This window comes from Mercurialis annua, linkage group LG1-X, assembly GCF_937616625.2.
Source record: "Mercurialis annua linkage group LG1-X, ddMerAnnu1.2, whole genome shotgun sequence".
Lineage (NCBI taxonomy): Eukaryota > Viridiplantae > Streptophyta > Magnoliopsida > Malpighiales > Euphorbiaceae > Mercurialis > Mercurialis annua.
Window position 1 is genome coordinate 57,437,861 of NC_065570.1, and position 19,839 is coordinate 57,457,699.

At 29.9% G+C, this 19,839-nt stretch overlaps 5 protein-coding genes and 1 pseudogene across 5 annotated transcripts; 2 read left to right on the top strand and 4 right to left on the bottom strand.

The window, feature by feature from the left end:
* The first annotated feature begins 224 nt into the window (after positions 1-224).
* On the top strand, positions 225-3,931 carry LOC130014995 (uncharacterized). Its single transcript, XM_056104247.1, has 4 exons — positions 225-597; positions 1,307-2,912; positions 3,080-3,296; positions 3,408-3,931. The coding sequence occupies exons 1-4, from the start codon at positions 576-578 to the stop codon at positions 3,834-3,836; spliced, it is 2,274 nt and encodes a 757-aa protein (XP_055960222.1). The 5' UTR covers positions 225-575; the 3' UTR covers positions 3,837-3,931.
* Positions 3,932-4,781: 850 nt separating this feature from the next.
* Positions 4,782-5,659, bottom strand: LOC126666248 (uncharacterized). Its single transcript, XM_050359253.1, has 2 exons — positions 5,142-5,659; positions 4,782-5,068 (listed from the first exon to the last, which is right to left on the bottom strand). Exons 1-2 carry the CDS (start codon positions 5,648-5,650, stop codon positions 4,858-4,860), a joined length of 720 nt encoding a protein of 239 aa, XP_050215210.1. The 5' UTR covers positions 5,651-5,659; the 3' UTR covers positions 4,782-4,857.
* A 308-nt stretch (positions 5,660-5,967) lies between these two features.
* LOC126673708 (uncharacterized) lies at positions 5,968-10,056 on the bottom strand. The gene is made up of 7 exons (XM_056104842.1): positions 9,814-10,056; positions 8,459-9,316; positions 8,052-8,333; positions 7,685-7,951; positions 7,432-7,602; positions 6,964-7,290; positions 5,968-6,889 (listed from the first exon to the last, which is right to left on the bottom strand). The coding sequence occupies exons 1-7, from the start codon at positions 10,054-10,056 to the stop codon at positions 6,443-6,445; spliced, it is 2,595 nt and encodes an 864-aa protein (XP_055960817.1). The 3' UTR covers positions 5,968-6,442.
* Positions 10,057-11,843: 1,787 nt separating this feature from the next.
* Positions 11,844-12,388, bottom strand: LOC126665420 (defensin-like protein 1). Its single transcript, XM_050358228.2, has 2 exons — positions 12,282-12,388; positions 11,844-12,185 (listed from the first exon to the last, which is right to left on the bottom strand). The coding sequence occupies exons 1-2, from the start codon at positions 12,340-12,342 to the stop codon at positions 12,010-12,012; spliced, it is 237 nt and encodes a 78-aa protein (XP_050214185.1). The 5' UTR covers positions 12,343-12,388; the 3' UTR covers positions 11,844-12,009.
* A 4,287-nt stretch (positions 12,389-16,675) lies between these two features.
* LOC126666219 (50S ribosomal protein L31, chloroplastic) lies at positions 16,676-17,358 on the top strand. The gene is made up of 2 exons (XM_050359225.2): positions 16,676-16,835; positions 16,920-17,358. The coding sequence occupies exons 1-2, from the start codon at positions 16,764-16,766 to the stop codon at positions 17,253-17,255; spliced, it is 408 nt and encodes a 135-aa protein (XP_050215182.1). The 5' UTR covers positions 16,676-16,763; the 3' UTR covers positions 17,256-17,358.
* An 11-nt stretch (positions 17,359-17,369) lies between these two features.
* On the bottom strand, positions 17,370-18,583 carry LOC126666220 (defensin-like protein 19; annotated as a pseudogene).
* Positions 18,584-19,839: the final 1,256 nt, after the last annotated feature.

Here is a 19,839-nt window from a genome sequence, read left to right on the forward strand (position 1 = left end):
TATGTAGATTTTAGAAAACTTTTTTCGAATTTAATTGATAATAATTATTGATTAAAATATAATTAATAATATTAAGTTAATTTTTATATATTCATTTTATATTCTCTAAATATTTTTAATAAAATATTAGTATAATTTACTAAAAAGGTTCAAATTTAAAATATTTTATATATAAACTTTATTAATTTGAATGGAAAACTCTAATTTAGACAAATACACCTAAAACGGCTAAATAATCTCACGGCTACCACAACAATTTAATACTAACTATAATACCGTTTGTCATAAGTTTCTTTTAATAAATAAGCTTCCATATTTGCCAAATTACGACTCTTAAATAGGAGCTGTTCTCTTCCAAAATTCAATCAATCTCCATGTCGCAAGATTCTCTCAAAATCAAACTTACAGTTTCCTTTCATAATCAGTAATTCAGAGACGATTCCAACAAAATCAAACGCAGTACATTCCCTCAAAGAAGATTCGATAAAGAACAGAACATTCATCTGTCAAATTTGAACAAAAAACAGCTCAATCAATACGCGATTCAAGACAAAAATCGAGGAATCACATCTGATATGAGTTTACTAAGTGATTCAGGTTAGTCTCTGATCAATCGCGACTCGAATTCAACTAATTTTTTATCAATTTTGAAATTGATCAATCGCGACTCGAATTCAACTGTTATCTCTGATATATCGCATAAATAGGTTTCTGTTTTCAAATTTAAATTGAATGATTTAAAAACTGGATACATTGAAATTTTTTTTGCAGTTCTTAATTGATAATTCATTCAATTTTGTGATAGTTACTGATTTTTTTGAATTTACTAAATCTGTTATAGTAGTTTTAATGATTATTAATATGTTATAGTATACTAAATGGTAAATAAGCTTATACTAATAGTATGAATGAATATTCATTCAATTTTGTGATAGTTAGTGTATTTTTAGTTTGATAAAGCTGTATTGTAGTTTTAATGTTTAATGATGTGTTATAGTTTACTAAATAGTAAATAAGACTCTACTGATAGATTGAATGAATATTCATTCAATTTTGTGATAGTTAGTGTACTTTTAGTTTGATAAAGCTGTTATAGTAGTTTTAATGTTTAATAATGTGTTATAGTTTACTAAATGGTTAATAAGCCTCTACTAATAGTTTGAATGAATATTCATTCAATTTTGTGATAGTTAGTGTATTATTACTGAATGCTTAATAAGCTGTTATATTAGTTTTAATGATTATTCTGTTTGTAGTTTACTAATGGTTTAATAAGTGTTACTAATGTTAAATCATTAAAATGCAGCAAAAGGAACACTAAAGGCTCTTGTGCACTATAATGGAGTATGGAATGAGCATTTTAATTACTCCAACTATAAGATGAAAGGAATACTGATAAGGGAAGACACAACCTTTGAAGAAATTAAGGAATTGATAGCAGGTATACTAGAGGTAAACAGTTGGGAAACCAAAATGGAAATCAGATTTCAGTTAGAAAGCAACTACCAAACTTTAGAAATTGAAGATAATGTCAGCCTTCAATTCTACATTGAAATGAAAAAAGATGAACCGCGAGTAACCAGTTTTCCATTATGTGTTACAACAAGAAAATTTGAAGATCAACCACAAATACTGAATGTCAGCAGCGAAGATCAAACACAAATACTGAATGTCAGCAGCGAACCTTCTATTGGAATGATTGAAGAGCAATTTGTGGATACATCATCTACTAGTAACACAAAATTCGATATTGTAAAATATGCAGAAATTTTATACAAACAAACAAGAAAAGAAGATGAGGAAGCTGACAGTAAACCACAAGAAATCAACATCGTCACTAATTCAAAAATATCAGAAATCTATGTCGGACAGATCTTCAAAAACAAAGAAATCATGAAGACAAGTTTTTGTTTCTACACAATTGCTAACCAATTTCAGTATAAAGTCAGTAAGTCTTGCAAGAGAGAATATATAGTCATTTGCATTGATTTAAATTGCAGGTGGACAGTGAGAGCTTCAAGAGATGGGAAGACAAATATGTTTGTGATTAGAAGAATGATCAACATCCACACATGCCCACCAAATATAAGAATGGACGACAAACGGCAAGCAACAGCTTCTATAATAGGGGAACATATAAAAATGAAGTTCCTGGATATAAAAACCATCTATACTCCAGCTGATATTATTGCAGATATTCAGAGAGATTTTGGGATTGTTTTGAGTTACAATAGGGCATGGAGGTCAAAAGTAAAGGCACTAAATCAGATTAGAGGTACTCCGCGCGACTCGTATTCCATTTTGCCTGGATATTTGCACATGCTTCTACAAACTAATCCAGGGTCTGTTGTAGATCTTCATACAACTGATGAGAACAATTTTGAATATATGTTTATGGCTCTAGATGCTTCTATTAAAGGTTGGAAGTACTGTAGACCAATAGTTGTAGTAGATGGTACATTTTTGAAGTCGAACTACGGTGGAACATTAATAACAGCAAGTACACAAGACGGGAATGGTAAGATTTTCCCCCTTGCTTTTGCTATTGTTGATTCTGAAAACGATGATTCCTGGGAATATTTTTTTGTAAAATTGAAAGAAGCATTTGGTGGAAGAAGTGGGCTGTGTATTGTTTCAGATAGGCATCTGAGTATATCCAATGGGGTCAAAAAAGTTTTTCCTGAAGCAAGTCATGCAATATGTATGTACCATTTGCTAAGTAACATCAAATCAAAGTTCAAACACGATCCGGATACATTGAGAGACTGTTTCTATGGAGCTGCAAGATCATACACAACTAAGGGATTTGAATACTACATGAAAGAACTCGATGCCATTAATGCAGGAATTAAAAAGTACCTAACAGATATTGGGTTCGACAAGTGGGCAAGAGCATACTGCAAAGCTAATAGGTGTGACTACAAATTCTGATATTAGTTACCTGATAGTTCTTTATAAATTTGATATGACTATGGAATAACTAGTTTACTGACAATTTGCTTGATATTTACTAAGAGTTTTTTATGTGTATTACAACAAGTTTGATCATATTTTACAATAATTAATTTGCAAAAATTAGGTACACAACAATGACATCGAATATAGCCGAGTCTTTAAATGCAGCAATCAAGGCAGCTAGGGAATTACCAATAACAACACTTCTTGAAAGTTTAAGGCGTTTGATGCAAGAATGGACTTACTCAAACAGAAATATTGCAATTTCTACATTTACTAAGCTGACAAACAAAGCAGAAGATGAACTCAGAAATCACTATGCATCATCGTTAAGAATGAAGGTAAATTTTCAACTATAGTAAATTATATATTCAACTATACCATGTTTTCTAAACGTTATCTAACAGTTGTCTGATGGTCAGTTAACTGTGTAATATGTTTTTTCACAATAGGCTTCAACATCTGTTAGAGGTTTGCACAGTGTGGAACATGGTGATAAAACCTTTATAGTCAAACTTAATGAAAGAACATGCACATGCTGCAGATTTCAATTGGATGAAATGCCATGTCCACATGCTGTTGCTATACTAAACAAACTTCACCAAGAACCATATCAATACTGCTCAAACTTTTTCAGTAAAGAAAATATGCTTGCCACATATGAAGGAATTGTCTATCCAATGCCTAGCCAAAATAATTGGGATTTACCAGCCAATGTTGAAAGTATGGAAGTTCTTCCACCAATAGGAAAAATTCCAGCGGGAAGACCAAAGAAAAGAAGAATACCGGGACCACATGAACCAATAAAGACAAATCAGTGTGGAAGATGTAAAGAAAAAGGACATAACAAGAAGACATGCAGAAATATACCAAAATCATAAAATTTAGTTTTCAAATAGATTTCTTATATACATTGATTAGTTGATTTGTAATTCATTGAATTTTGGCTCAATTAAAGGATTTCTTCTTTTTTTTTTTGTGATTTTTTCTTATAATTCTAACCACTGTGTTAACATACAAATTAAAGGATTACCAACTAGTTACCACTATGTTACCATACAGTTACCAAATATTTATCAAAAATTATAATCATTTCTGTTCAATAATTATAAAAAATATTTTGTCAAATTGTTACTACATGTTCAGGAAGTGGTAAATAAACAAATTGCTACAAGATTACTAAAGTGTACGTACATGTTTTATAAATATAAAAAAGATAAATTACTAGTGGTTTCCTAATAGGTTTCTTAATATTTGTTATAAAGTTTTATTAAAAATGTATTTATAATTCATTCAATTTTCCTTTTATTAATGAATATCTTCCACTCTTGCTATCAACTTTTTTAATTTCATATTTGTAATGATTTAGTCTGAAAAAATTATTTATTCAATGGCTATAACAGTTTACTAACTATCAACCAGTCGTTTACTATTAATTTAACAAATTTATTTTTTATAATTTAAAATAATTTAAAATATTTTTAATCTCATTTAAATCTATTAACTTTTTTACTATATTTAATTTAATATTTATAAAAATATAATCTTAAAAAATTCTTTATTCAATAGCTGTAATAGATTACTAACTATAAAGCACTAGCTTACTATTAATTTACTAAAACAATATCAAAAGTATATAACTATATTAGTTAGTTAATACCTATAAAATTATAACAGATATTATAAGTTTACTAACTAGTTACCAAAACATTACTAATAGTATAGACTAAAAATATAAGTCAATTATCATTTACTAACACTAAAACAGTAAACATTCAACATTCATAGGTTTAGAAACCTATATACAAAACAAAGTCATAACAAAATAAAAAACAAATATTGTTCAGATCTTTTTCAGATAACAAAATAAAAAACTTAAAGTACTAGGATAAAATGAAGAGTTCAGATCTTGTTCTTCCCCTTTCTCTTTGGATTTGGGACCTCCTTTTCAACCTCCTCATCACTAACAATATTGCTCTCTATCTTCATATTGCCATAGCGGAACAGCAGAAATGCAACACGCTCGCGATAATTCTCAATATTGAAATCACAAGGTATTTCTTTGCGCAGACACAAAAACTCCGCAAAAGCAAGCAAAAACGCACCACAATCACTGAATAAAAGACATAAAATTGAATTATTCATCAAAACTGCATAATTTAGAAATAATAAATTTGAAAACCTACCTTTCCTTTTGAGTTGGTAGATCCTCCACAACTTCAATACGGAAAGCTTCATTTGAATTCTTATTCAAATAAGGCTGAGAATTCAGATCAATGTCACTGCGCAAATCATAAAAATTCATCTGAGCTAAAAAAAGTGGAATTAGAACAGAATATTTTGTGGCTGCTTCAACTGCAGACTTCCTCGCCACATTTGAATTCATAGAATTATACACATATATGCATCTTTCTTTGAAGACCAAACGCCCCAAAATCCAGTGCTTCTGCTTCTTCATGTTCATAGGAAACAACACCTCATCTACATTCTTCCAATGCGTATTGCAAAGCATATTGTATCCACAAATATACTTTGCAATAAGACTACGTTCAGAAACTGAAGTAGATTCAGACTTCTTCCTCTTCAAGTATGCCACATAATATGAAGTCATTCTATCATCGAAGAGGCAATCAGTTGTCGTAATTCGCAAATCATTAACAGGTCTATACTTGGCTCTTTTACGAATGTAGTACATAACGATGTTGATATGCTGTAAGAAAAGTAAAATTAGAATTAAATATAAAAATTAGTAAATAATTAGTAAACAATTAGTAAACAATTAGTGCATAACAGCAATGGTAAAAAAAGAAATACTTACAGCACTCTGTAAGAAAGCACCCGAGTAATTAAGCGAATGAAACCAAATTTTACTATCCACATGTTCCACGCCATAATTGAATGGAGGTTCAATAGTGTCGAAACCTTCTTCATAAGAACTTCCCCTACAAAAATAAAAACAGATAGAAGGTGAAAAAAAAATTCAACGAGTTATTAAAACTCAACAACTTCTTCTATCAAAAATTGGTAAAAATAACATAGCACACTTAAAAGACTTACTCAAATTTAGCGTCAACCCAGTTATTAAACTCCATCTGTCCCGCATAACAAGTATCTCTGATAACATCATAATCAAGAGGATCTAATCCCTTCTTAAGAATCACATCCTGCTTAGCCTTAATAAATGATAGAGGCACCACATCCGCAACTTTCAATTTAGAGGCAATCTTTGCAATTTGCTATAGTTAAAAAGAAAAAGAGAATGCAATGATTAAATGACAGTTAGTATTAATAAAATAAATATGGTAATGAATAGTAAACAGTTAGAAAACATTTAGAAAAATATAAATTGTGATAATGAATAGTAAACCACTAGTAAACACTTAGAAAATAAAAAGTAAAACAAAAACATAAAAATATAAAAAACAAGTACTACCTCAGATGGACTGCCTCGATATACAGCAATTTCTTTCAGAGATGCCTTCTTTATCTATATAAAAAGCATAAAAGAATTTATTAATAAAGTATTAATATGCGAATAATAAAAAAAACAAAAATTAAAAAAACAGCAACCTAAAAGATATACCTCGGAACGATTATCCTCAGATTCTTGTTTTTCAACAAGACCAGCAGCTTCCTTTTGCAAAAGGGCATGAGTAGCTTCCTTTTCAATCTTATCAACCATATCAGACAGTAACGACTCATCAAATCCTAAATCCTCGTCAACGCCATGGTCCAACTTCTTATCAGCAGCTTCTTTCTCAGCAAGCTCACGGCCCAACTTCTTATCAGCAGCTTCTTTCTCAGCAAGCTCTGCAGCTTTCGTAATGGCACTAAGTTCGCTAGAATTGAAAGTAGAGCAGGTTTCTGCCCCTAGGGTACTTTGACTACTTAATTCATCAAACTTAAAACTTGGACCGCTATCAAAACAGAAACCCTGAAAAAAAAAATTAATAACAATATAAAAAAAACAGCAGACAATTTACTTAAAAAATTAGAAAGTAAAAGTACCTTTCCGCTATATTTCACAGCTCCGTCAACCTCTTTAAAAACTATATGACCCTCATCAGATTTTTTCTCGCCCTTATCAACATCGCCCTGCTGCTCATGTCCACTATCATCAGCGACATTTCCATGACCTGCGACATTTCCATGACCTGAACCATCGTTCTTGTCATTATCTTCGTCTTCATCCGATTTCTTACCATCTTCTTTAGTCTTACCTTCATCATTTTCATTATCATCGTCATTACCATCATTATCTTTATTGTCATCTTCAGAATCTTCATTTTCATTGTTGATGTTAACACCATCATAATTTGCATATTTCTCACCAGCCTGATTAAAAATACAAAATTGGTAAACCATTAGAAAACTACAAGTAAATTATTGGTAAACTAGAATATAAAATTATAAAATTAAAAGTAGTAAAACATTAGCAGACAGCTGGTAAACTAAAAGTAAACTGGTAATAAAAACCTCAGCGGAAGGAACAGCATAATCTTTTTCAAATTCCATTTTAAGAACAGCAGCTTCCTCAAGGGCACTAAGATCGATGGAATTTAATGTAGACGAAGTTGCTACACCTACAGTACTTTGAGTGTTGCCTTCTTCAACATTGGAAGTTGAACCATGATGCAGTGAAAATACCTTAAAAAAATATAAACTTTATTAGTAAAAATATAGATATTAGACCATTAACTTGAAAAATAAAAATATAAATAAAGATTACCTCGATATTATCTTTTGTAACATTGTGACCCTCATCACATTTTTTTTCACCACTACCAATAATATCATCATCATCCATCATATATTCATAATTAAACCTCTCACTCACAACGGAATCAGAAGCAAAATTACCAACACCATCGTCCTCTTCATCATCATCATCATCACTTTCTTCTTTCTTATTATCTTTGACTTTGTTATTATCCTCCTCTTTCTCGTTGTCATCATTACGATGAAAATCATTGACACCATTCTCATCATCTTCAACCTGCAAAACATTTCAATAAAAAACAAAGTAAATACATAATTAAACTAAACAAACAAGCATGGTTTACTAACTGTAAACAAAATAGTAACTAAGCGATTACCTCAATAGGTTGTCCACCAACAATATTTTTTATCAAATCTTTCAGTTCACCAAACTGAGTATTAATACCAGAGAACTGAGTCTCTACAAATATCTTGAAATTCTGAAACTCATGGTAGAACTTAGATTGATCCCAAAACAATTTATGAATTTTAGTTTTCATTGAAACCCCTTCACTCGCTTCTGGCTCATTTTCAACTTTACGCTTTCCTTTGACAAACAAACCTTTTAAATCCAGCGCTGACCTTTCCTCGCCAGTGGGATGTATATTGCTTAATTGCAACTGAATATAAATAATAAAACTGAGTCAGTTAACTTAATGGTTACTAAAAGTAAACCATCAGTGTACCATAAACATATTGGATAAATATATATTAAAGTAAAAGCTAGAAAAATATATTAAAATACCTGGTCAGCAGTTTGATCAAACAGATTTCGCAAGAAATACGAGCGTTCTTGGACCTCTAACACCTCCCACCGCAGTATACGAGGAATTTCATTTCCTGAACTAGAAGCAACTGCGCTTTCAATTGTAGGGCAACACTCAAAAAACCAGGTTTGGAAAGCCAAAGGGAATCCATCATATCTAGAGGAACTAGGATGACCAGTTTTTGAACCTTTTCTCTTTAAAAAATCACAATTTTTCCAAGTACTCAGTTTACTTTTCAAATACTCGATTGTAAAATGAAACAAATCCTTCCCCCAAGGATAATTTTCAAATTCCCCACTGCAAACAAGATCAAAATGCTTATCACGAACATTTGACTCATCTTTGTTGTTATATAGAAAATTCTCAATAAAATACAAAACAGCCATCTGAAAAGCCTCTTCCTCGTTATTCCAACGCTTAGAAACAAAGCTATCCTCCAAAAACTTTTTTGAAACTTTCCTTACATTTCCAAAACAGTTTTTTCTAAAGTCAGAAGACACAGTATTCTGAGACTTAAAATCAACACTGCCATTAACTTTCAAACCGGTTATTAAAGCAAATTCGTCAATTGAAAACTTAAGAAACTTTCCTGACACCTTAATCCACAACTCATATTTAACAGGCTGTTTAACTTCTCTAAGCAGTAAACAGTGAATCAACTGCCCTTGAAGTTTATACTCTTTCATGCGTAAAAAATATCCAAAAACAAATTTTGAAAACCTTTCTAAAGTTTCAGGTTGTAAAAGATTTTTGATATTTGAAATGACAGAAACACCAGCATTGTGAATAATCTTGTGCGGAAAATGCTCATGAGGCCTAATGAAATAGTCCCAATCCTGAAAAGTAAAATTAAAACTGATAAACATATGAATAGTAAAATATATAATATAGCAAAAAGAAAAAACATCATTAGAAAACATATAGAAAACCATATAGATATTACAATAATATAAAGTAAAAAGCTAGATTCCCATTAACAACCATTAGGTAAACTATGATTAAAACTAAATTTGAACGGAAACATTTGTAATAAAAAAATGAATGAAAAACAAGCTCTTAACTAACACATAGTAACACAAAAACAAATCTATATACAAATATATGTATATTATAATAAAATAAGAAAACAAAACTAAAAACAGATAACCATTAGAAACTAGTAAGATGATTATAATATAAATTAACAATACTAAATAAACGAGTAAATTAACCACATAAGCATTCATAAACTGATTAAAAATTCCAAATCACACAATATTCACATTATTAACTAATAAATAACAAATAAAATGCAATTAATAAAAAAATATAACAAACAAAATAATTAAAATACCTTAACATTTCTAATAGCTTTAGAACTTTCACCAACAGAAAAGTTTGATTTCAATTTTTTCTTAACTTGCATCGGAACTTCCTGGAAATCGTCGTCATCGTCATCATGATCATCTGAAACTCTCATTTCAGTAGTTGCAGTCTCCACAAAATCAATCTTCCGTTTCATCGCTGGATTCTTTCGTTTAGGGATTTTAGCGGGAGATTTAGGATTTTTTTTCGAAACTGAGCGAGTAGTAACCATTTTGTAAAGAGTATGAAATTAAAAAACTGAATGCAAAGAACACTAAGTAATCGTGGATGAGCAGTTAAGAAAACACAAAATCAGTAAGGAAATGGAGCGGTTAAAAGAGAAAAAGAAGGAAATTTAAACATGCAATGACAGACAAAACACCTAGATTATAGCGAAAGATTAATAGCTGTGAGATAATTGAAATGAGATTAACGGTAAAATAAGAAACGAAAAGTACTAATCTGCAATACAAAAACAATAAGGTCGTAAAAAAGATGGAGGCTGGGCCGCGCGGTGCTGATGAGAATATTTAGGCCTTTTAACGTGCTGGGCCTAATTTCCACAATAACTTATGTGACGGCCTGAAATATATAAAAATTCATTAAATATGAGTTTGTGATAAGCATGATTTTTTTCTAATAATAAGTATATCTTATTCATGGTTTGATAAAAAAATATAAAAAAAACATATTAAATAATATGCAAAAAAAGACTTAAATTATATATATATATATATATATATATATATATATATATATATATATATATATATATATATATATATTCTTCAATCACGTTAACATAGCTATTTGAATATAAAATTTTCCGTTCCATCGTCCTTATTAATAATCATTTCAAACCACACATTGACTATTTTATTTTTTTAAATCAATCTGAATTGAATTATTAATAATAAAATTTTGACTAATAATTATTTATACTTTCCTTCCATCAACGTATTTAGGAAAGAAATAGCATAATCTAATGCTAAAAATGTCACCAAATAATATAAATTTTTTAATAAAATTTGTGATTCTTGAATTACTATAACTTTAATACTAATCAAAATAAATAATTATAAAATAATTAATAACAATAAAAATTTCAGAAGACTAAAAAGTAAAAATTATTCTTATACTTGCCAAGGCCTTAATTAAAGCCCAGAAAAGAACATATGTATCCAAGTGAGTCAAGCCCACAAAAGTAGAAGGCTCAAATTACTAAAATCCAAATCAAACAAAAGCCAAAGCCCAAAACTACAAATAAATAACTTCATCCCCATCACAAACCTAGAGATTTGGTGAATTGTTGGCAAAGGTAAAAAGATGTAAACTAAACTTTCGTTTGGTTCAAATAAATTTTACAATTTTTATAAAATTTAATTAATTTTTTTATAAAATATGTGTTTACAATTTAAATTTGCATTTATTTTCCAAATAAAATATTTAATTTATTTTATTTTATTTAAAATTAATTCTATATTTAAAATTTGGGATACCAAATATAAGAATTTATTTTCAAATGATTTTTAAATAAAATTTATTTAAAAATAAAATAAAATAAATTGTACAGTAGAATTGAACCAAACAGACAATGTTTATGTTCATGAAACTTAATTTTAGTGAATTTGATTGCATGCATATTTTGGATTTGTTATTTGATAATGCATGTTAACTTATTTATAATCTTTTGTTGTTTGTGCTAAATAGGATGCCATATGGAATTGCTAAATAAGTACTTCTATTGCATATTTAGATTTCATATTTATTCTCAGTTTAATTTATTTAAATTCAGAGTGAGATTTTCAGATACATTTTCATGAACAACTGATAGAACTTTTTTTGCTTGAGACATATATTTCACTGGCGTAAGCTGAGCCTAATTAATTTCTTCCTGAACTCGTAGCTCATGGTTAATTAGTTCCAAAATCAATTTTGTATGAGTCAATTCCTTGTTTTGTTACTTTTCGAGATAAGTTTAGGAGGATTAATCGATGTTGAAACATATTTAGGGACTGATTTATATATAATAAGTTGATTTTTTTTAATCAAATCCATATGCACAATATTATTGTGATGCCAACATGTTTAGCAGAGTGTTGACTAAAGTGCCATTGATGGCAGGCTTATTTAGCATATTACAGAGCGTGGCTACTGAAGTTGATATCGAAAGCATAGCAGAGATCTAGGTGCAGTTGAAGTAACAGAAGCATTTAACTCCGGGGAACTCGTAATGGCAAGCTCCATGCGCAGCGCCCTCCCAATTCTTGCATTGACGGTCACAGTTACTGGTGCTTCCGCAATGCCCTGACCATGTTTTGCTTCGCCTTCGGCAAAGGTTTGCTTCGGTCGCTTGCATCTCTGCATTTCAATAATCAGAAGAATACATCATAAAATAATTGGACACATATGCAAACAGGATTGCGGAATTCTTATTATAGCAATGAGGAAGAATACCTGTAGAAACAAGGAGGAATAAGATGATAAAGAGGCACAACTGTAGGCGTAGCTTACCCATTTCTCTTCACTCAGTGTATGATTTGATGCTGCAAGTTATTGAATTTATAGAAGAAATCATGGGTTATTTTCACCTAACAATCCCCAAACTTTATTCGTATTTTTCCAACCGTCCCTAGAGTTCAAATACTGTTAGTTTTGTTGATGTGATATAAGACTAGTGGGATACGTTTTAAATTCTAGAAGATGGTTGGGGAGAGAATAAAATTTAAAAACTACCCGTGAAAATAATCCATCAAATCAAATATTTTGTGATCTAAAGTAAAATTTTGATTTCTCTAAATCATAAAAACAATGGTTATATATTCAATTCCGATACTGTTATTGAGAAACTATCATGTAGATCATGTCCATCAAAGTCATCTTCCAACAAAACTAATAACATTATAACACTTTATTATAATATACTAATAATGTAATTAGTTAATTTTTTTGTACTTACAGATATATAATAATGTGATCGATTGTTAATATGATAAGAGCTCGACCTTCGAAACTCGTTTATTAGTCTCTAAATAAATAAAATTGAGATGTAATTTTCATATATTTATTTAAACAAATAAATCGAGCTTAAATTTAGTGTTATTTGGCTTATTTATATCTACGAATGCATATATGATTAAAACTAAAGTTATACAATCACAAACACCAATGAAGGGAGGGGGAGGCATGAGAGTGTCAGTGCCCCATCCAAATTTTTAAAATAGTTGAAATTAGCACCAAAATTTTAATATTTTATAATTTAACCCTCCCTAATTTTTAAAATTATCTACTTCATATATTGTATATTGTAATTTGGTCCTTCTTATATTGAAATCCTAGCTCCGCCACTCATCACAAAAAATAGAAACTCGTAAGTTTAATTGAGCTAATTTATATATACGAGTTTTTATTAAAATCCCGTGAATTGACTCTAATAAACGTAAAATGGTGTAGTTTTAATTAAAATTGCAGTCTCTTTAGTTAATAAAACGAATTTGATTCGTATTCTTTGATGCATGTTACTGATAGAATTAACATAATTTTTTACGTTTATTTGTGGTAATGGTGGTGGGCCACACGATACATATCTACCCACTCAAAATTTAATTAAGCCAGGAGTAGTGCTAACACTTGTTTATCCATTCTTGGTTGATATCTTATCTTTTTTGTACATGAATTTCCAATTCTCCTAACTGTTACTTATGTTGAACAAATTGAACATGAACAGTAAATACGCATTCAAAATCATAGTATAACAATTTGATTCGAGATCTCTTATTGATAACTATCCGCCTCCGTTGTGGAAAAAAATTAAAGTTGCCGGCTCTATTATAATTCTAATTAGTGTTAGTGATAATCATTTTGTTTTTTTTTTTCCTTAAAATAATGGATCTTTTAATAATAAAGGTTATAAACGAATATGATACTAGTTAATAAATTATTTTAGCATAGTGGGTTGTTTGAGTGATACTTGTTGGATGACATCTGCCAAGAAAGAAAGTCACACTACAACAAAAATTATCTATTATGACATTGAATAAATATTATTTAATATAAAAAAAACGTCACTTAAAAATTATACCAACATTTTTCACAAATGTTATTAGAATGTTACATTAGCCGGTGTTGTTATGTGTTTAAGTGACATTTAATACAAATATTTGTAGTCACTTATGGTAACATTTAAAAAAATCTATTATGACATATATTAAATATTATTATAACACCATATGTAATAATATTTATAAAGTGTTGCAATATTAATTTACCAGTATTGGTTAATAGTTTTTGCAACATTTTTTACTATAAAAAACTGACATTATTTTGCAATATATTATCACAATTATTGTATTGTAATTAGTTTTCATTCGTTATAATGGTTATTAACTGTTCATACAATTCATTTCTGAATGTTAAAAATAAAAACAAACAAATACATGCATAATCCAGTAGATAAATAAATTTGAACAAAATAAACTAATAATTTTATTTATTTATTTATTATAATATACATATATTTGTTATTCATCAAAAAAAAAAATTGTTAACATTTTTTATAGAATCTAAAAAATTGCAGCAAAAATATACAAAAAAATTACAAATTCTATTCTACAAACTATGAATTCAATAATACTCCTTAAGACATGGAACACTCTGATTTTTTTATTTGATTCCGCACAGTTATAATTCGACATATTCTTCAATCGAAACAGATCTTCACTGTTATTCAAAATAAAAATAAAAGTTAATTAAGGGACGATACAAACTAATACAATAAATTAATAAAGGAAATAATTATTCCATAAAACTAAATTTTTAGAAAAGAAAATACTACTTACAATTAATTGTATCTTTGTGGCTAATCGAATCACCTTACCAGTTATCGGTGATCAAATCTAATCTAATAAAATATAATTTCAATCTTAATAAAGCTTTAAAATAAAATAAAGATCCAGATAGAAAAGAAATTGTGTAAAAGTTAGGCCTAATTACACCATCAAATTTAAAAATAAAAAGGGCACAAATGATTGTAAAAACAAATAAAAAAAAGTCAGCTACTGGGAAAGTGGGATCAGAGGTAATTAACTTCTGCACCAATGCCGGAGGTAAAGAACAATGGCTTGGGATTATTTTTTCATGGTGGATAATATACTTGAACCGTCTTTAGAATCTGAAGATAATGGTATGCACAAAAATGTGAATAATTTTAGTAGAGTTGATAACGGGGGCGTTAGATTTGATAATATTCATAATCATATTGCTAGTGATATTGATGAGTTTGAGCCAAGTACGCTGATGACAGAAAAATATTACAGTCCGGAGATAAATATACTTTCCAGTCCACTAATAAAAAAGTTATTTTAGAGAAAATGGAGAAGATGGAGAAAAAATAGGATAAAAATCAGGATAAAAATTAAAATTTAAAAAATGATAAGATTGTGCTTTAAAGAAGTGATAAGTTTTTTAATCAGAAATATTTTTTTTATAGTAAACATATATTTATAGTGTCATTTGTTAAAACATTACTTTAACAGTATTTTATTATTTAAAACAACATTTGTCAAAAACGTTACTATAATTATATCGTAAGAGATTGTTTTTGTTGTAGTGTCGTGACAAATAATATAGATCAAAATTCAAATATGGTGCCCATAAAAATTAACCATCTAACGATCTATCCATTAATTTTTGTTTGTTTATAAAAAAAACTTTATATTGATTGAACAATAGAAAATAAAATTAACAATTAAGAAGACTAAATGCAAAACTAAATTAAATGAATTTAAAATAATGCTAAACAATTAGGGATTACCAATTTGTCATATACTTGATTCAGTTCATAGATTATGAATTCATAGGTACACGAAATTTAAATTATTTTAAAACATTAATTATACTGTATCGAGGCATTAACTAATAAAACTGTAAATCAATTGGTCAGTAAACATATAATTCACTCTCATATAATTACACATTCGACCATCAACATTTTCAGAATGATCAAGCAAACTTATTGAACACTTATCTGTCAATTCACTCTCGCATAATTGATTTCTAGATTTTTGATTATTGCACTATCATTAATTAGCTATCTCGAGTCAAATTAAGTGATCAAGTGAAATTAACAATTAAGTATAATAATTAAAATATAATTGTCACTAAAATTCATAATCGCATTAATAATAAAGCATAATATAGATGTTAATATCCAAAAGAGTTTAATTACACGTAATAATAATAACCACAACAAGAATACTAAAAGAGTTCATAGTAAGAATATTCAAATGAAGCAATTTCTCCCTAATAATATTGTCTTCACATTGAGAGTGGGCATGGGCCGACTAACCGATTTATTATAAACTGATTCATTGTATTACAATTTTAAAAATTAAAAATCTAAACCTAAAATTTTAAACAATTAACCGTTAAATCAGTTAACCATTAAAACCGGCTTGATTTTTCGGTTTTGTAAGTTTTGACCATGTAACTATTAAAAAAATTAGAGATAAAATAGATAAAATTTGTATATAAAATTTTAAATATAGTCTAATAGTTAAAATTTAACTTTTATTCTATTTAATTATGAATATATATTTTATATATTTCTAATTCAATTAGGCATATATATATATATATATATAATCATAAACCGGCTAACTGATTAACCGCTATGTTTAAAACTCCAATCTATAACATTCTCCATAAAAATTAAAAATTAAAATCTAAATTTAAATTTTTAGATTGGTTAATCACATTTTTCAGTTCCGTTTTTGGGTTTCTTACATTTGCAAAGTTCTAAAGGAAAGCCCAGATTAGTAAAATCCAAGCTAAAAGCCCATACGTAGAAAGAACCTCATCCCCATCACAAACATTTTCCGCTATCACCATACTGTCTCTACCGTCTCCTCCACTCCACCCATACCCAATTCACACAACCAAATGGCGCTTAATCTAACCAACACATTCCTCCAAATCAAACCTTCATCTCCTCCACTTGTACCCATTAAAAAGGTCGTCCATTCAACACCCTTATCTCTATCAATTTCATTTTACTTCTCAATTTCAATTCAATTTCTTTTATCTGTGTGACTGCAGGTGAAGGTCAGCGCGGTGGGGAATTGTAGCATGCAGGTGACGTGCCGGAAGAAAGATATTCACCCGGGATTTTACGAGGATGCTAAGGTGTACTGTAATGGAGAATTGGTGATGACCACAGGTGGGACCCAGAAGGAGTACGTGGTTGATGTCTGGTCCGGCAATCATCCGTTTTATCTAGGTAACCGGTCCGGTGTGGTTGTTGATGCTGACCAGGTCGAGAAGTTCCGCAAGAGGTTTGGTGAATTGTCGCAGCTTATGGAAATTCCTGTTCTTAAAGGTGAAATTGTTTTACCAAGTAGGAAAAAATCTGCTGGCAAAGGTAAAAAGAAGTGAAAATCAAATAAAAAAACAGTATTTGTGTCTGGCTTTGATGTTCATGTAACTTGATTGTAGTGAATTTGATTGAATTAATATTTTGGGATGTTAATTTGGCAAATGTGTGTGAACTTATTTATAATCCTCTATGCTTAGTTATGTAAAAAGAGCAAGTGATTTCCAGACTAAAGGGATAGACAATGCAGAAGCGTAAGGGGTATGACATTGTTGATTATAAATGACCGGGGTATGGGAAATATGATAATTCATTCTTGTAGAAAACTAAAGAAAAGGGATCATCGCTGTTCTTTAATTTGTAGATAATTGATTAAAATGGCTACTCGTGAGTGAATCGACCATGACGCACAAGTGATAACCCTTTGTTATTCATAAATATGACCCTTTCATATTTTTCACATTTGCTATGTTGCGGTTAGGCATATAGGCAAATAGGCGCAATATTTTCAGTAGTAATTTCTTATCGCCGATAACTAGTAGTGAAATATTTGTGAAACGCCAACAAGTTTGGCACACTGGTAACTAAAGCGCCATTGATGGCTTATTTAGTAGATACTAGGCACATTAATAGAGTTTTGTTATTGAAGTTGATGTTGAAAACATAGCAGAGTGCAGAATGATTAACTAGCATTTGAAGTAACAGAAGCATGCAACTCCTGGGGACTGGGCAAAGCATGCAACTCCTGGGGACTGGGCATGGCAAGCTCCGTGCGAAGCGCCCTCCCAATTCTTGCATTGACGATCACAGTTATTTTTGAGCTTCCACAAAACCCTGACCATGTCTTGCTGCGCCGTTGGCAAAGTTTTGCTTGCGTCGCTTGCATCCCTGCATTCCAATAAACAGCGAATCAGAATTCATCATAATTTTTTGGATACATACACAAACAAGAACACAGCAAACCAGTAGAAAGGAGGAACAGGAAGACAAAGAGGCACAATAGCGTGGAGCATTGTAGCTTAGCCATTTTTATTCCCTTGGTGTAGTATTTGGTGCTGCAGGCTACTGAATTTATAAAAGAAAGCATTTGTCTCTTTAGCTTTAACATACAAGTCTTTTCGTCATCTGTCGCATAGATCGACATAGAGTGGCCACTCGGGATTATGTTTTTTCATGAAAGGAAGACAAAACAACAGCATGTATTTTCAAATTTTGTAGCGAAGAAAGATGATAAAGACTAAAATGTACAGCAGATTTGGCTGCGCTGTACATAATTCAGACTGCAAGTGTTTAATCTATGGAAATCTATGTTTCATGTTGGCCCGGAAATGAGCAAGACCCGTTGGATATAGATATTTGATTGCTGAAATTTTTCAGACAAAAGAAAATTCATGAGTCAGAGGGGGTCATCAGGTCCATATGGGATTTGATCAGTTAAAGGCCTTTTAAGAAGCTTTCGCTTGGTTGCCACTAGTCGTTTCATGGGCCTGTAACTGTCTGGACCGGACTTTTTTTTGACTAGATTTGATTACTTGATTTTTCCACAAGTCCCACTCAAACCTGCGGATGTTAGCAATGCCTTTTTATGTGTAGACTTAGATTTTTATTTAGTTAAAATTATACTATAGGTCCAGAAACGTTTGTTATAAAAAGCTCATAAATCTAGTTCATTACTGAAATTTGGAAACTTAGATCTGAATCTAGAATTGGTGAAAGTGCCAACTCCTGTTGGATCCGATCTAAATCCTTCTCCTTTTGATGTATATGTTCATTTGATGATTGCCCCTCACAATTATAAAGTCTTTAGTCTTTTGTTTACTTATCATTCAATTTTTTTAAGAGTATAGTTGCCACACTATCAATTAGGAGTGAACCAAAGATCGGTTCGATTAAAAAACAATTAATTTCATTAGAAATAAAATAAATTGATTTATTTATTGCTTTAAGAGAATTAATCGAATTAAATAAATTAAGTGAAGCCGAATTGATCAAATTAACTGAAACTATAAAGATATAAAATTAACTTTTTTTTTGATATTGGAGAAGTGGCACGTTTGTGAGTAATAAAACCCACAATTTTGACAGAATGTTACTCAACATTTATATCATTTGAACTTAACTTGTTGCCATGTTGGTATAAAACCAAATATTTGAAATATTTAATGTAGCAGAATAATTTTTTATTAATCAAATAGAGCTAAAACATAAAACAATAACTAAAATTGATTATTTAAGTTTAACCAATTTTTTTTTCTCACCTTTACTTAGTAGTATCATGTTCTGTTTCCCTTCATGAATTTCCGTAAATACACGTTTTCGTCTTTAAATTTAAAGTTGCATAATAATGCGCCTTCTAGAGAAAAGTTTTTTCTTGGTTTTATTTTTTTTCTTTTAATTAATACTTCCGGACTGCTTTTCATTCTTCTTATCCAACCAGCTTTAAGGTTGATCCAATTCGTTGTCCTCACTAGTAAATTAAGGGCATTAACACAAAAGCTTTCACCAAAAAGCAAATTGAACCATATTTTATTTTTGTTAAAAGAAGAAGCCAACCACAATTTTTTTTTTGACCAATCATGATTTCATTTAAGAGAGATCACCATACAAAAGAGTTTGTAGTTTAGCAGGGGGGTTCGTGAACCAGCC

Coding starts and splice junctions, on each gene's coding strand:
- LOC130014995 (XM_056104247.1), top strand. CDS start 576: ATGAGTTTACTAAGTGATTCAG. Junction 598..1,306: donor GAGTTTACTAAGTGATTCAG/GTTAGTCTCTGA, acceptor ATTAAAATGCAG/CAAAAGGAACACTAAAGGCT. Junction 3,297..3,407: donor CATCATCGTTAAGAATGAAG/GTAAATTTTCAA, acceptor TTTTCACAATAG/GCTTCAACATCTGTTAGAGG.
- LOC126666248 (XM_050359253.1), bottom strand. CDS start 5,650: ATGTACTACATTCGTAAAAGAGCCAAGTATAGACCTGTTAATGATTTG. Junction 5,069..5,141: donor CTACCAACTCAAAAGGAAAG/GTAGGTTTTCAA, acceptor TCTTTTATTCAG/TGATTGTGGTGCGTTTTTGC.
- LOC126673708 (XM_056104842.1), bottom strand. CDS start 10,056: ATGGTTACTACTCGCTCAGTTTCGAAAAAAAATCCTAAATCTCCCGCT. Junction 8,334..8,458: donor TTGATCAAACTGCTGACCAG/GTATTTTAATAT, acceptor ATTTATATTCAG/TTGCAATTAAGCAATATACA. Junction 7,952..8,051: donor TTGGTGGACAACCTATTGAG/GTAATCGCTTAG, acceptor AATGTTTTGCAG/GTTGAAGATGATGAGAATGG.
- LOC126665420 (XM_050358228.2), bottom strand. CDS start 12,342: ATGGGTAAGCTACGCCTACAGTTGTGCCTCTTTATCATCTTATTCCTC. Junction 12,186..12,281: donor ATTCCTCCTTGTTTCTACAG/GTATTCTTCCTC, acceptor ATTGAAATGCAG/AGATGCAAGCGACCGAAGCA.
- LOC126666219 (XM_050359225.2), top strand. CDS start 16,764: ATGGCGCTTAATCTAACCAACACATTCCTCCAAATCAAACCTTCATCT. Junction 16,836..16,919: donor CACTTGTACCCATTAAAAAG/GTCGTCCATTCA, acceptor GTGTGACTGCAG/GTGAAGGTCAGCGCGGTGGG.